The following is an 18,039-nucleotide window of genomic DNA, read 5'->3' as shown; positions in this document are numbered from 1 at the left end:
ATTTTATCAATTTGATCTAAGTCAAGTATTCCAGCTTCTCTAGTTTCTTCCAGAAACCTTGCTGAGTCAACGAGAAAAGGACCTCTGTATCATTAGAGGCATACATGAGTGGCCTAAAATTCACTACAGTTTCGTGAATACACAAAAGGCTCATGAGCTCCTCATATGTTAGAAATTATCTTCCGAAAACTTGATGTAGAAGTTTTTTAATTATCCGAATCATCCTCTCCAGAAACCCTCCCCACCAAGGAGCTGTAGGAAGAATAAAATTCTATTGGATTCCGTTTATTGAAGCTTCAGTTTTGTGGTAAAGGTAGTTGCTGCAGTTCAACATATTTTTACAATCAGATCAGTTGCATGAGCTTCTTGTGTACATAAGAAAAGATGCTAATGCTTTAGAGCACAATTCACTAACAACTATATAATTCCAATTATCAATTACTGCTTTTGCTATTAAAGAAGCTGGTCTCATAGCAGTGCACATAGCACATACTGGTCTTACAGCAGTGTTCCCACCAAAAAAAGAACATTATCTATAATCCCGGAATGCACTTTGAGATGAGAAAGAAACCAAGTTCTGGATAGTGCTGCCATCTGTTGAGGGAAATGGGAACGATTCCCCACAAATTAAATGACATCCCAGTATATGAATTTGAAAAGATTCTACGAAATTACTTCCATTATGACCGTAAATAACCATAGGACATCCTCTTCTTGCAATAAATCCGCACAATCCAAGTAAAAAACTTAAAAGATGAAGAGTTAAAAGAGAGGTTACTAATTTTAAGGCCCATTAGTGGCCAAGCGGTAACTCACTGAACACTGGTAGTTCGGTCCGAGATTCAAATCCCGCAAACGGGCTGGCTGCATGGGCGTTTTCGTGGTTTTCATCATGTGTAATGTGTATATGAGCCAGTTTACCTTACATAGTCCTCCACGAAGGCATCCCTCCTCTAAGGCAGATAGCCCTTGAGGCTTTGCCATGATCACACACACACACTAATTTTAAATGAATGGCTCTGTAGATAGCACAAGGAAACAAGATAATCCAGGCCTTTTCCTGATTTTTTTAAAAGCAGATCTCTTAAATCCACTCCACAGATCCCCAAAACAGTAGAGTCTCAAATACTATTTGCAAGTTAAGATACTGAAATACTCTCCATTCTTTTAGCTTCATGTTTTGCATTGTTTGATGCATCAAGATATAACTCTTCGAACTGTCTTCCTACTTTTCAGTATCTGGAACGTTTCTCTTAGCTTGAACAACAAAACATGTAAGCCAGCGTGATGCATCTCTAAATGCATATCTTTTAATGATATATTCAAGTTTGATTGCTTGGAAGTAGCATGGGATAGATAAAATCTTAGTGATCTTTCTTTCAATCAGTTTGGTTTTCGACTCTCATATTTTCTCTGTCCATAAAGACATTTATTATTCTCAATTTCTTAATGGTTTCTGCATCAAATACTGGTCTAACTAGTGTGAAGGAATTTTCTTTGAAAACTGGTTGATATGAAAGGTAGTGTATTTTCCCCATTTCATTATCTAGCACTTTTTCTACTATGCCCGATTGTAACCAGTCTTGCATTGCCACATTATAGTCTTCTAATCTAAGTTTCTTTGTGGTTGAAAGTAATCTCTTTTCAGCAGTGTCTTTATTGACTGGAAAATTGTCCTGATGATCAACTCATGGCAAACTGACTTCATGTCTACCATCATAATTTTTTCTCAAGGTCCTATTAAAGTGATCCAATACATCCATTTCCAGTTCTACATTAGACTTGATTCACTAGGATCAGTTATGCCCTTGCATCCACAAATAATCTAAATTATTGCTTCCTAACCAGTATGTTAATTCATACTGATTACCAAAGATGAAGGGTGAGATGAAATGCAGTTGTTTATCTTGACCATAACAATTAAGCCAAATAGTGTCTGTACTGGAACAAGATAAGATGACAAAATATTCCCAGTATGAAGACTTCCAGAATAGTGAGCTCCAATCAAAAGTACTGTAGGTAATGATTCTTTTTCTACATCAGTAAGTCAGATGCCTTTATCCTGTAATTCAACCATCCAAGGTCCTTTTTGAATACTAGGAATGTATACACAAATAACTTGCTAATCCAGAAGTTGGATTTCACAAGAGTTAACAAATTTTCGGGAATGCATGAATCCACAAATTGTACATACTTGTCAGTAGTTATGCTAATCGACTCAAATGTAACTCCAATATGGTTAAAAGTAACTTTTTTATTGAAAAGCTTATTTTTACAGGTAGACTATACTAGATTTAATGTATTTACATACTTATTTGTTTTTGTGGGTTTTTTTAAAAACATTTTAGTCATAGTGGTGGTTCAACCTCGCATAATCAGCAAAACATTGTAATCCTTTTCGATTCATTTGCAGCAATATTTCTATCTCATTGAGCAGATAAGGATTGATAACATTCACAGCATCGTTTCTGTGCTTTCTCCCAGTTCCGAATACTTCTCAAGAAAATGTGCAATTCTTCATTTAGGTGTTTGTGATTCTGTAGGCATTTCATCCAGGAGCTGATCAATAATATTTCCTCTAAATTTTAAAATGCTTTAGTACCCTACCTCTTACGAATATACCATGCATTGACAACTGATATTGTGCAAATCAATTCTGTGATAAGTTTTCTGTATCACTTAACAGTTTTGCATAAGAAATTGTAATATGATACAATTTTATCGGATATATCAATGCCCTTCTTCGCATTATTGTAGTAAAAAATAGCATCAGGTTTTAGTTTACTACTTGCTCCTTGAATCACAGTACAAGTATGCAGACATAATTTTCAACACACTATAAAGTGTTATTGATTATTAACTTTTGTTTTGCTTAAGAATACATAAAGTATTACTTTCACTTACATGCAATATTTTTGCAATTAACAATAATTTGCTGAACTTAATAACCATAGATCACTGCAGCTGAATATTTTTTTGCACCAGACTCTAAAAATATCAAGAAACACATTTAACTTCCAACCCTACTGAATTTATGAATGCTTTCAGACCATAAAGAGAAGTTGTTTGATAAATGGTCTAGTGTGGTGCACTGCTGCTGGCACTTCATTCCTGTTAGTTGATTGCTTCTATGCATCCACAGTACTTCATTATCAGGTATTGAATTAAAATTATTGTCTTTATTTGGTGGTTTAAAATACATACATGATCTGGATATTGTTTGAAGATTATATAGCAGACATTTTGAAATTAATAGATTTTATACAAGAGAATATTACATACAAGAGATTATATACAAGAGAAGTGAAATATATGATTTCTAAGATTTCAAAAGATATGAAAGGGAAATTATGCTCAACAAAGTAATAGAAGAAATTCTTACTTCATCAGCTGAGAACACTTCCTTTGAATAAAATGACACATTTGAAATTAAATTAATACGTAATTTGAGAGGGAAAAATCAGCTGAAACCTTAATCATGTATCATGGGATTCTAAGGAAGGGGGAAAGGTAAAAATTTGGCATGCATTAAATGATTTGAAAAAGAAAACTTGTAGTGTCGCAGGTGAAAATTTATTGAATTTTTATTTTAAAAGAAAGCGAGGACTTCTAAAGGGAAATGGCTCGTATTCACCTTATACATAGGGGATAATGCAAAAACTTCCATGGAACTCTGTTCACTGTGATTTGAATCCGTGTTGAAATAGTTGTGTCAGCCATTTAGTGGTCAACTGCTGATGGCTTTACAATTTTGAAACTTGAGTACAGTGTTTCCTCATTTTTCACAGTTAACGAGGACTGGAACCTCCCGCGAAAGCTAAAAAACCGCGAAGTAGGATTTGTCCCTAGGAATTTTCATGTATGCGGGTACAAGAATGCTTTAAATATGTAAACAGTATTTATACTTTACACATCTAAGACAAATTACAACAGTATACATATTTACTTAAACGTGTCAGTGCTAATTAATAAGGTTAATTACTTGGAGGGAAACATGGTTAAATTTTAATTCAATACCTGATAATGGGTAGTTGTTGTCTTTGTTTTTTCTTTTCCTTCAAAATTCCACAGTACAAGGACATAACCCCGTAAACGCGATTGCTGAACTCAACAGCTCGAACCATATTGTTGTCAAAGTCTTGTGCAAATTGTTGCATCGCTCTTGCCATGTTGCAGACTCTCCAGGGTAAGGCCACGATTTTCAGGTTCTTCTTCGTCTTCCTCTTCGTTTTCTTCCTCACTTGCAGACTTTGTCATCTCAAGGAGGACTTCATTGGTCAGTGGGTCCGAGTGGCAATCGATAAAGGCGGCTGATGTCTTCTTTGTCATGTAGACAAATCCTTCATTCCTTATGGGTGTGAGCCAGCCTCACCGCCTTCTCCACTGCTGAGTGATGAACTTCTTCAGGAGTGAAGGACGGATAGTCATGCACCTCGTTCGACCATAATTTCTTCCAACTAGAACTCATGGTTTCACTCTTCATGTCCTTTAATGCTCGCTGAATATTAGACAAACATGAGGCAATGTCGTAACTGCGCCAGTATGCTTTCAAGGTGAATTCGTCATTGGCATCGTCAACTGCCGAAATGAGACCTTGAGGCACAAATGACACATTGATCCATCAGCTTAATTGGAGATGTAGTGTTTTGGGGCAGAAACTCTATCTGCACACCATCATATTGCAGGACCGTTGCATGGCCTCCTGCACAGTCCATCAGGAGAAGGACCTTAAAGGAGAGGCCCTTTTCAGCCAGATGCAGCTTCACCTGGGGAATGAAGCAATGGAGGAACCATTCAAGAGTCAGAGCTTTCGTTATCCAGGCCTTGGAGTTATGCATCTAGAACACGGGCAACAGAGGCGTATTTTTGTTTTTTTAATGCCCGTGGATTCTTGGCTTTATAAATAAGGCCTGGCTTAAGCATAAAACCTGCAGCATTGCCAGCCATGATGACAGTTACACAGTCTTTGTGAGCCTTGAAGCCTGGCCTCTTCACTTCGTCCTTGAAGAGGAATGTACGTGAAGGCATCCTCTTCCAAAAAAGTCATGTTTCATTCATGTTGAAAACTTGTTCAGGGAGGTAGCCTCCCTTACTGATGAGGTTAGGAAACTCTTCCTCCACATAACGAAAAGCAGCATCGTTGTCAGCAGAGGAAGCCTCACCATACAGAAGCACGCTTGTGAGGCCGTATCTTTTTTGAAATTATTCGAACCAGCCTTTGCTGGTTGAAAAGCCTCATCCTCGAGGAGGCAAATCACTACTGGAAGCGCTATTACTGGCTTGAGGCTTGTCAAAACCTTCTTCAGCCTCTTCATTGTCATCATCGGGCAAGATTTGGTCGTAGACAGCTTTGGCCTTTGTCCTGATCATATTAGTGTCCAAACTCACTGTCTTTTGTCACTTGTCAGCAATCCACAATGCCAGTGCAGCTTCAATTTTCACAATTCTGTTATTACGCGGAGTTACCACACGTTTCACTTCTTTATTAAAGCAGTTTTGCGGATATTTGCTTTCTCTTTCTCGATGCACCGCACTGTAGATTCATCCCCCCCCCGTAATGGTGTGCCACAGATGCATAAGTTCTGATCATATCTAAAAGTTTCACTTTTTCACTGATGGTCATCATCTTCTTCCTCTTGGGCGCCCTGGAGGAAGCTTACACAGGAGCGCAGTGCTTAGGCGGCATTATAAGGGCTTAATTAATAACAAAAGTTATTGCTTAAACAAAAACAGTTATTGCCAACACAACACTAAAATACAGTATGCAAGACAGTCAACATCATGGACAAGACTGGCGAGATACAACAAGAGAATCTGCTAAGTGAGGCAGCAATGATGCACAGACAATCAACTCACAGGGATAAATCTACTCGTACTCTCATTGGTCGATGTTGCACCGGAAACCAATCACACTCCTTTAAAGCCCATGGTATGTACTCTAAGTCAACTCATCTCTTTGTTTGACATGCAGGGATCCTTCTCTCTCGTGCATCAACATGAAACAATGCTCCTTTCTGCAATGTGGCTGCCGACATGGTTGTATTTTTTCATTTTTATTTTTGATGAATATTTTGGAAAAATCCGTGGAGCGCTGAAGCCACAAAACATGAAGCGCGAAGTGGCGAGGGAACACTGTAATTTGATTCAGTTTGCTAATTGTAATTGGTGTAAAACAGATTATTTTGTTCCTTTTTATACTGCATTTTTATCAAGGCTGAACATTCAATCTGTAATTAGTGTATTTATTATTACTTGCACTAGTTTTGCTTGTATCACTATAAATGATTAAGTTACAATGCATTTTTCCAATGTAAAATAATTTCGACATTTTATTGCATTCTGACTTAATTTTTCAAGGGTTAAATTTCCATAAGTTCTATTTTTATTTTAAGATTGTGTGTACTGACAGACAAAACATATTTGCTTTTTATCACTTCATTTGTTTCATATTTCTATTTGATCAATTCATACTGATCAGGTTTGCTAAATTTCCAAACTTGAACATTGAAAATTTTAATAGCTGGCAAATAGTGAGTGCCATTTTGCCAAATCTCATTATTTTTACCACTTTTTTACTGCAGATCTATAGAATATTAACAGACATATTTTATACTACAGTACAAAATCTGAGATCTGAAATGTTTCAGACTTTGGCGATTTCTGATCATCAGTTTAAATCTAGTAAGATGACATGTAGAAATTACAAAGTGAAGAACATGAAATAGTTGTTCATGAAATAACGAAGCATTTATGATTTTATGGGAATCAAAATTTACAAAAAAGTTCAATGTTTATTTGTTTAATTAAACATTTTATTCACTGTAAGCCCAAATATGTCCTTTGTTTAAACTCCTTCTTTCTTTTTGCGTTAATACTTTATTTCTCTTTAATTTTATAGACCGACACAATTTCTTGTTCAGCTACAAAGTTCAATATTTTCAATTGAATCATTGTCTTATAACAATTGCTGTGTTGAGAATTCCCACTAAACTGTCAATCAAAATCTTTTCAGTCTGCAAAATCTGTCTGTAGCTTTTTTTACTAATCACAATGGAAATCACATCATCATCAAACATTGCCATCCCAATGGAAACTTCTGTTACATCATGTTCATTTATAACATCTTCAATAGTACTCAAAATTTAAAACAAAATGCAGTTGTTGTTTTGCCTACTTTTGAAATTGCACTTTCGTAAATCCAAATTGCACCCATCCTATTTTCTCTCACTAAGGCCATTACAGAAGAGTAGTACCAAATATGTTTTCATTTTGCAGATCCTGCTAAAGTTTCAAAATTAGAAACTCTCTTTGGCATAATCAAAATTAAAACTTTGATTTTGATAAGATAGCCATAATAGCAGCCTGCAAAAAAATGGTGACCTGGATTAAATTAGAAACTTAAGAAGAACATCTGCTATGTTAACTGAAATTAAGTACTTTGGGATCTAATTCTTTCTCTCTTCTGACCAGCTGTGCCAAAAGAAAATCTGTATGATCAACATCCCACTCCAAACATATATGCCAAATATGTCTTGAGATTCATTTATTGATAAGGTTAGACAAAAAAATGTTAGCCCTTCCAACAACCACTTGAGGGCCAAAGGCATGGTCACAGCCAACAAGAGTCAGCATACTCACATTGACCTCAGTGGAGTTCCCTAGCCAGCTAGTCTTTGAAATCGACATACAGGAATCTCAGCTAGTCAGAAGAAAAATCACTTTTACATCACATCTACTTATAATATTCCCCACTCTAAGATTTTATGAAAAAAAATTCAAGGGGAAAAATACTGGTGGTCAGGATATTACATCGTTCAGGATCATTTGGATTTCAGATGATTAGACCATGTGTACTTTTTTTTTTTTTTTTTCCCATAAAACTGAGTTCAAATTAAAAGAGCTTCCTTGTAAGTAAGGATGGTGTCAAACAGAATATTTCTTTTCTCATCCATGAAAAGTTATCACATTTGACAGCTGAAAAGAATTCTAAAATATTAGATAGCAAAAGTGCCATGTGATTATTAGTTACTTGAACATGATGATGGCCTTGATTTCATGCAGTAGAAAAATTAAAAAACCATATAGTGTTTTATTGTTCAAATGATTTTTTGTTTGATATTTTATATGAAACTCTTTATCTATTCAGCAGAGTGGTAGAGATACCCGTGTGGTGACCAGGTGTGAAAGATTAGTCCCAATGTAGGCTATGCATCTCATAAGGTGGTGTATGGTGTATTTAATTATGGCAAAGCACACGAGGGCTATCTGCCGAAGGGGAGGGATGCCTTTCATGGAGGACTTTCTAAGGGAAACTGGCTCGTATACACATTACACATGGGGAAAACCACGAAAACGCCCATGCAGCCAGCCAGTTCGCGGGATTCGAACCTCGGACCGAACTACCAGTGTTCAGCGACTTTACCGCTCGGCCGCTGGTGGGCCATGCATCTCATAAGAGATGACTAAAATGGGTACCCAATGTCCAGGGGTATAGCCAGGCATCCTGCCCCTGGGGATTATATCAGGGATTGGTCCTCCAGGTTGAAGGTGGAGCATGAGGTTCACAATCCCACCTTGCAAAATCTACCTGTCCAGAAATCTCAAGGAGTTAATGACAGATGGATCTCACCCAAGCAACATGGCAAGAAAATGGATTTGATTATTCGAAGCCGGAATTTTAGAACTCTTTATAGGAGTGAAGCATTGAGAAATCTTGTTGGTGTTTTTATTGAGTTCAAAATTTATGTCCTGGCATTGCAGGAAATTTGCTGGACTTGCCGGGGGGGATCTTTGAAAAGAGGTAACACTGTGTGTACTACAAGTTGTCAGGATAACCAGCATCATTTTAGTGTAGGGTTCATTGTGAGTAGGAGAATGAAGGTTTATGTAACTGAATTTAAACCTGTTAATGAGAGAATTTGTAAGTTGCGCCTGAGGATAAGCATTACAATATTAGCATTATTTTTGCTCATGCACCCACTGAGGATAAGGATATTACCGAAAAAGAATCTTCTTATGACAGTTTAGAAAGCACCTTTGATGGTTGTGCTCAAGAGTGGTATGAAACTCCTGATTGGAGACTTTAATGCATAAGCTGGAAAAGACAGTACAATAATACCAAACATTGCGGTACAGAGCTTACACCTTATAAGTAATATCAATGGAGGTTTTTTTGACTAATTTTGCTGTTCCAAACAAATTATAAATTGGTGCACAGTGTTTCACCACAGGAATATACATAAGGCAATATGGAGGTAAACAGATGGGAAGACTTCTAACCAAATCTACCATATTCTATTGGATGTTCGATGTTACAGAAGAGCGAATGTGGATTCTGACCTTTTCCTTCTTATCTCTAAAGTTAGATGTTGACTTTAAAAACTTTTCTACCATAAGAGGGAACAACCAAGCAAGGGGTTGGCTGTTGACAAACTCTAAAAACCCTAATATTTTAAATGCATATGGAACTAAGCTCAGAACTAATCTGCAAGCAGAAGTAACTGTACAGAATAACAACTACATTTGAGAAAGACAAGCAAATAATATATAATTCTGAAACTGACACCATACCAGAGAAGAAAAAGAATGGGAGTACAGACTGGTATGATTTGGAATGTGCACTGGCTACATTACAGAAAAATATTGCCTATAAATTAATGATTCAAAATCATTATACCAGAAGAGCTGAGGAGGAATGCAGGGAGTTAAGACGGCAGGAAAAAATTCTACATAGAAAGAAAAAGAGGCTTTTTCTTGAGGAGCAGTAGAGAGAAATTGAAAAGTTTAAGGCCCAAAAAGAATCAAGAAAATACTTTCAGCTGATAAATAATACCAGGAAAGATTTCACGCAAAATGGAATATACTGCACAAATAAAGATGGTGTGCTCCTGAACTAAAAGAATGAGATCTTAGCAAGATGAAGGAATACTTTAAAGATTTGCTCCATGGTTAAGACACTATAGATATAGACAATAGAATTATATTTCCTCTCCATACTGATGAACAAGACCTTCATTTACCAGTATTTTTGAGATTGAATCTGCAATCAAGAAACTTATTTGAAACAGATCAGCGGGCCGTGATGAGATTAATGCTGAACTGTTGAAGGTTGACGAACCTGATCTGACTACGGCTATATGTGCTATTGTTTGCAGGGCTTGGACATCGGAGCAGGTGCCCATTGAATGAGATGCAGGCTCCATCTGTCCCATCTTTCAAAAAAGGTGATAGACCAGACTGTTGCAGCTACCATAGAATTACTCTTTTGAATACTATATTTAAAACAGCACTACAGTTAAAGTTACTATTATTAGTTTATTACACACTTAGTAAGTGATTTCATGAAATAACTACATATTCAATGAAATAACTCAATTCACTTTAACGATAATACATAAACAATATATATATATATATATCAGAATTTTTAGAAAATGTCAGTTCCATAGATACTCCACAAAATAAAATTTAAAGGTTTAAAACGAAGACCATGGCTTAGTAACAAATATGTGATTTTTCAATCACATATTTGAGTAAAATCTGAATAATAGGCAGGAATTTATTGTTTGCAATAAAAACCTCATATAAAGTAATAACTTCATATATACATTCTCATGCAACTGTTCAAATATAACACTCATAACTTACCACCCATAGAATGAGCTACCCATACAATAGGTCTCTCCCCAATCTTTGACAACAGCAATTTTTGCAGTATGTCCTTGGCTTTGACATCTAAATTATCTCTGTGTAAAGCAACACAATAAACAAAAAATTGCATTAACAATTTGACTAATAATTCAGTGAATATCAAATTATTAATTGTAGAGTATATTCAAACAATGTATACATCTAATTTCAATAAAACTAATTATGTTACTAAAATACAGAAATATAAAATATTACACATAATGAATTTTTATTCACATTTCAGTAATTCTGTAATTGTGATAAACAAGTTTTTAGTTATAGCTACGCTCCATTAAAGATGATCACTTAAAAGATTAAAAATCACATAGAAGAGCATAGTTTTCCCCCAGTTTTTGAGATGAATATAAGTAAAATCAATGCACTGATTCATTAGATAAAATATATAATATTTTTATATTACACGAAGGTGTCTTTCAAAGTTTAGATAAAGGGAAACTAAATGAAGAGTTTCAGTTTGCATAATACAAAGCAAAATATTTCAAAACACTTAGCATTTCCTAATTTTGATAACCATTTGCTGTCCTTTTAGAGAAGAAAGTTTGAATACATGAAAGGATTCCCATAAGTATACCACATTTCCAACTTTATGTTAGTAATTCCCTGCCTGTTTCTCAGAGTTTTGATACCAATAATTGCATTATCAAATGAATGAAAAACTTAACATGTAATCCAGACATGTGTTACATAAAGAACTAACTGTCACATGATAAAATATTTAAATTTTGTACTCTTCAGGGCATTCCTTTAAAATTATGTATTAAAAACCGAACTTTATGTTACAAATGATAGCTAGTGCAAAAAATTCTTTAGAATGGAAATATCAAATTGAATATGATTTCCTTCAAGACCTATATACCTAATTTTCACATAATTCTGACAATGGAATCTGAGAATCTCGTACCACTCTTGCTCATAACCAAACACTCAAAAAGACTTCCTGATTGAGAGATTTTAAGTAAGGAAGTTAGAATAGAAATAAGGAGTGTTTCAAGCTTTCTGTATTATTTGAAAATGAAATTTGTTTGACAATGGGCAGCTAAGTTATTGTCAGCAAAACATGTGAAACTATGTTTTGTAAATATGTTACAATGAAATGCAAAATTTTTATTCTAATGTAATGATGATGGTATTTGGCCTAAAAAAACTGCATACCAAGAAGTAATTGTTAGATCATAAAGAAACTTAGCATGAAGGTATGTGTCAGGCAGATAGGCAAATGACTAGAAATTCAGTGCAATTGCACATTGCATAATGCCACTATAGGACAATGAATTTTGATCTCTCTAGCATATAAAAAAGGTTCACAAAGGCATTTTGCCTGTACTCAATTTTTTTTCATAGGGATGCTGTTACATTATCATCAATATGATTAATAGTCACAGTCTGAAAGAGAAATCATTGGAATGAATCATTGGAATGATGGAAGTTCAATGTTCAGCTTGGCAGATATTCTTCCCACCTAAATCATCCTAAATTATTATTAGGAGATCTTAAGACCAGCAGATAAAAGGTTGCAAGCAAAGCGGCCAGGGTCAGCCTGCCCTCAAAAGCTGAGAGGATCATCATGACAACCCAATAATTTGTTCATGACATCTTTCAACCACCAGTATTTCCACATATGGCAGGGCTGTCAGGAGACATCTTTAAACAGGACAATACTCAGTTATACACAGCAGGGTTGTCACAATTGTCACAAGAATGCTTCTGCCACATTCCCAACCTTTCCATGGCCTGTCCACTCTACAAATCTGACGCTGTTCAATCATGTTTGGGGTAATTTGGGACGGGAAGTTGCACAGACTATGAGTTTGATCAAATTACAGGCATGCTTACAGCGAATGTAAAATGACATGATACAGGACATCATATGGGACTTGTATGCCTCAGTGCTCTCTTGTATCGCATGCTAGAATTGCTCATGAATACAGAGTACTAGAACCTCCATTCATTTGGAGCTTTTCCTGTAATAAAATGATACTCTTGTTTTTATTTTATAATCATGTGTATATACTGGGTGGCCATAATTAAACTGACAGTGCTCACAGTGTTCTGTAGCGAGATCTATTTGCGAGAATGACGCCACATTTTGTAGGAAGATTAAACAAGATGGGGGATGAAGGATTCTGCGAAAAAACAAATTAGTTCTAAAAGTCACTGCTAGGGAAATATTTGGCGCTGTGTAATAGAAAATAGAGTGTTAACAAATGCAAATCAATACGGAAATTACCTTTTATTTTGCATTCAAATGAGGTTCAATGTGGCTGCCGTTGTTGTGGACCACATATTGCATTCTGTGCACGGTATGCCCAACAGCAGAAAGTAACATGTCTGCAGGAATCTCCCGTACAGTCCGTGATATGTTATCCTTCAACATAGCCAGGTCCTGGACCACTCCTTGATAGACCTTGGATTTAAGGTAACCCCCATAGCCAGAAGTTGCATGGGGTAAGATCAGGCAACCGAGGTGGCCATGCAGTTGGAAAGTAGCGGCTGATGACTCTTTCTGTTGTGAATTTCAGTCATAGCATCTGTTGCATCCGCACAACAACGTGTGGAGGGGCTCCATCTTGCATGAAAATGATTTCCCCCAGGCATTGTCTTTGCTGCAGTGAAGGAATGACAAAGCTGTTCAACACATGGTGATATCTCTCTCCGGTAACAGAACAGGTTTCCGGTCCTGTTGAGGTCATGTTCTCATAGAAGAATGGACTTACGATAAATTCCGCTGTGAACCCACACCAAACAGTTACCTCTGGTGAATGTAAGGGAATTGCTGTGACTGCATGTGGTGATTTGTCATCCCAAATTCGGCAGTTCTGGGTATTCACAGTTCCATTCAGGTAAAAGTGGGCCTCGTCTCCCCATAAGATTTTCCACGGCCAAGCATCATCCACCTCCATTCTGGCAAGAAAGGTGAGAGCAAAAGTCAATCACTTATCATGGTCGGGGTACAGTAACTCCTGTACACGGCTGATCTTGTATGGATAGAAGCTGATAATCTTTCGTAAGATTTTCCATACCGTACTGTTAGGCACAGCCATATTCCCAGCCACGAGCGCTAGAGGTGGCAGCAATATTGTGTGGTCCTCTGTTGACAATCGCTGTGGCAACTGCTTCGATTGTATCCTGTGGTACAGGTTTTCGTCTTCTGCCTGACTGAACCTTCAGAGAACCTGTTTTCTCAAATGTCGCAGCCATTGCTTTTAGCCCATTAACTGACACAGAACCATTACCTTTATGCACTTTTTTGTGCATTCTAAAAGCACAAAGAGCGGCTGACGCGTTGCACTGGTTGAGGTAAAAGAATCTGACCAGTAACACACGCTCGACTAAAGAAGGAGACATTGCACATAAACTTTCAATCCAATTGATTCGAAACGTAACACAATGCCTTTTAGAACCCAAGCAGCTGGCACTGTGCGAATGGATGTAACATGATATTTGAATAAAGAACTTCTTCTTCTGCTCAGCGTACGTGATATTGCAGATCATGAGACTTTATCGGTGTTTATGTAGATTTTGCGCTTTTTTAAAAGTATTGCCATATTGCACTTGAACTAAATCAGAAAATGTGCATAATAAAAGGTAATTTTATTTATATTATTTTATTATTTATTATTAAAAGGTAATTTAATTTGCATTTGTTAACACTCTATTTTCTATCACACAGCGCCAAATATTCCCCTAGCGGTGACTTTTGGAACTAATTTGTTTTTTTCGCGGAATCCTTCGTCCCCCGTCTTGTTTAATCTTCCTACAAAATGTGACGTCATTCTCGCAAATAGATTGCACTACATAACACTATAAGCACTGTCAGTTTAATTATGGCCACCCGGTATATATATATCAATGTTGAACTCTCATAAAATTTCACTCAATTCTCGAAATTCGTTTTTGGTGCATACATTTTATGGATGTTTTACAACTCACAAAATGCAAGAAATTATGCTGAAATACTGTGAAACCCCCATGCAATATCAGCATCACTTAAAATTCAAAATGATATTTATATATATTTTAAGAACTTGTTTACTGCTTTGCATTATTTCTCAATTCAATTTCCCCCCCCCCCTGCTGTTGGTTACTTTTCAATATTTCCTTTTCAATTTTAGGAATAAGTAATTTCACATTTACTTGGAAAATAAAAGTAAGTTCTTAGAGCTATTCTTATTGCTTCAAGTTTCTTAACCTGATTAAGGAAATTGTCCTGCATTCAAGCTTGATTAAAATCTCAAGTTTAAAAAGCAATTAGGGCAGAGGTTGTCTGTTGTAAACACTGAACTATGACTAATATTTTATTATATTTTTTACTGTGATACCTACATATAAATTTATCAATCTTTAGTATACATTAAAAAAAGATACACTTCATACAAAAAAAAATTTTAACACAGCATAGTTTAGCTTGAATAAATGTATAATCTACATTCATAGCACAACACAATAAATAATGTACATGTATATAGTTGAAGGGTTACTACTATTATTTTTCACTTACCAATTATTTTACATTTTGAATCTTTACTGTTACTTCTCATTTCCATTTCCCTGCCAGTATGTAAATGAGGTAGCAAGAGAGTATTTAAAGGAAAATTTTGGAAGTTTAATTCAGAACATGTTCTGCCCCTCAAGAATGCATTACTAGGTTTTTGCTAACTCACATAAGATTTCACTCTTTGGCTTTGCTGACATTAATGCCGACATTTAAATATTTGCGGCTGTTATATCTGTGAGCCAACATCGCATTAACCGTTTGACTGCTACACGGCACAAAAGCGCTGCGTTCATTTGTCTCGAAAACCGCGACGCAGTGCTTTTGTGTTGTGAGTTTCAGTGTGTCTTTGTTGCTCCGCGGGTGTGAACGTAGTCTGACCTCACGTGTACTTTGTAACAAAAGTGCATTCTAAAATAACTTTTTACCGTTTTTGTATATTATTTAAAAAAAACAACCATGACACAGTCTATTATTTTGAACGTTGATTCGATTGCTAGTGATTCTGAGGATGGTGAAAGAACAGACACAAAGTAGTGATGATAGCATTATTATAACTCATCAAAGAAAAAACAGGATTGAAAGTGAGTCTTCTATCCGATCTTCAGAAACAGAAGAAACACCAACTTTTACGAATATTCCTCCGACAAATGTGTTTTCCAAAGCAACAAATAATTTTTTCGAGACTCCTGGACCTAGATGTGCGCCTTTCCCCGATGCTACACCATAACATATTTCAAGTTATTTTTTACCACATCACTGCTTGAAACCATCGTAAGGGAAACAAATCGATATGCTACCCAGTTTTTTGCCTCGCACACTGTTTTGAATAATTCTCGGGCAAAAAAGTGGGCGCCGACAAGAATATACGAAATAAAAGCCTTTATTGCAGCCTCACTCGAAATGGGGATTACAAGAAGGCCAACAATTGATAGTTATTGGATAAAATGTTCCCGATATATACCATGGTTTACAACAATGTTTTCAAGGGATAGGTTTCAACTGATTTTTTCACTTGATTGACAACATGTTATTATTTGATCCAGGCCATCTGAATTATGACCCATGTGGCAGGTTTGATATGCTTGTCAAACATGCAAATACTGTATTTCAGTGGCATTATTTGACAACATCAAGTCAAAATAGGTCCCGCAGTTTTCGTGAGTTCTTGCAAGAATTGCGTGAAATGCATTGCAAGAATTGCTTAGCAGTCAAACGGTTAAAACATTTGTGTAACCCTTGCTAATAATCTTAGTTTAAACCTGAAATCTGAATTTACCATTACTTTAAGTTACACTGCCACAAGTGGTTGGCTGACTTCTAAGCATGAGTCATGCATTTATGTTTAAAGTTCCGATTTAATAAAAAGGTTTATTGAAACCTTCTCAAGTTTGTCATTAACTTCAGATGCAATGATAATTCGCTCCTGTTCTGTTAAGAAATGGGACTAAGCTTATGTTACCAGAGCAAGTCAAACTTTATATAGTAAACAATACATACATAACGGGTAAAATTAAATTTTTAGTTCAATGCTTTCACCATTTATTAAAATATGCAGTTTTTTTAAGGGGCAATTTGCTCAGAAGAACTATTAATTTCGCTTTGACATTTTGCATTGAAAACCATAGATGGCGACTCACTTTTCAAATTGTTGCCACCGAATATTAGAGCCCTGTATTATATTTAATGAAACTAAGTAATGAAGCTTGCATAAATGTATGTATGTTTCTTGCACTGTGATAAAATAACGGTACCTAGAGCTATAAAAATTTGAATAACATAATCTTCCATAGAACATGGGCAGGTGGAAGCCCGAATTTGAAATGCATTTTATTATTGATTTCATATTTTGATTCACTTCAACAAATTTTTGATTAACAAACTAAACGATTTCAAAGCGAGCAATGGCAACACTGTATCGGGGGGAACATTTTTATCTCCAGTGTACGAGACTCTGTATCAGAAATTCTAAAGATATGCTTATTTTAAAATTATTTCGCGATATTGCTGTTGAACTGAATTTTATGGTTTGAGTACGTAGAACATGATATTTAATAAAAAAAGGTAACACACAAAACATTAAAAAAATGCCCCTTTGGACATAATTTAAAATCTGAAACCTTTCAGATTTTATACTTAATTTTTTTAACATTTCATGAGAATTAAAATCTTTTATACTTAAAAAAATTCAAATAGTACACAATAAAATCCTAAAATATATCATTGTATGTTAAGGAATAACAATATCAGTTACATATAGAAACCAAAAATTATTCTTTCATAATCTGCTTGCTAATAAGTTCTTTACTTCACATACATGACAAATATGTGATGCAGAAATATTTTTCAATATATTTTCAAAATTATAAATAGAACATGAAAAAAAAATTTAGCATTTTTTTATGAAATATAATCCTAATGATTTGTTTTGATCTTCAAGGAATAAAATTGTATGCTGAACATGATTCTATAATTTTTCAAAAATAAAAGTGAATGATATCAATCAGTGGAGGGAGTAAAAGGGCTGCTCTGTGGATTTACTACCTAAGGCATATGCTCACTCCTTTACATTAAGTGTCCCTATTACGCAAAGGCATTACAGTTGCAAGTGTCCATGATTTTTGCAGAATTCAAACTCAAGCCTAGTCTTCTCTAACCATCATGACATCACAAAAAACCTTGAATTATTCAACTTGTATGATTAAGAATGAAATGAATTTATATGTATTACATTTCAAGAGATTGCTTAAGGGATGCAATGATCAGTTGAGGAAAATAATGAAAGATTACACAGAAGTGAGATGGATCTTAGTAAAAAGATATTATAGAATAAAATA

At 35.5% G+C, this 18,039-nt stretch overlaps 1 protein-coding gene across 1 annotated transcript in view; it reads right to left on the bottom strand.

Annotated features, from left to right (window-relative positions):
* LOC118200241 (protein SERAC1-like) overlaps window positions 1-18,039 on the bottom strand; it is a 134,785-nt gene that overhangs the window by 21,203 nt on the left and 95,543 nt on the right. The window contains exon 11 of the mRNA XM_035372179.2: window positions 10,648-10,745. Within this exon, the coding sequence (XP_035228070.1) occupies window positions 10,648-10,745 (98 nt within the window). The remainder of the gene's footprint in view (window positions 1-10,647; window positions 10,746-18,039) is intronic.

The sequence above is a fragment of the Stegodyphus dumicola genome, chromosome X2, assembly GCF_044657685.1.
Source record: "Stegodyphus dumicola isolate Sdum_Otavi_A_Nest chromosome X2, ASM4465768v1".
Classification (NCBI taxonomy): domain Eukaryota; kingdom Metazoa; phylum Arthropoda; class Arachnida; order Araneae; family Eresidae; genus Stegodyphus; species Stegodyphus dumicola.
This window is presented reverse-complemented; position numbering and strand designations above follow the sequence as displayed.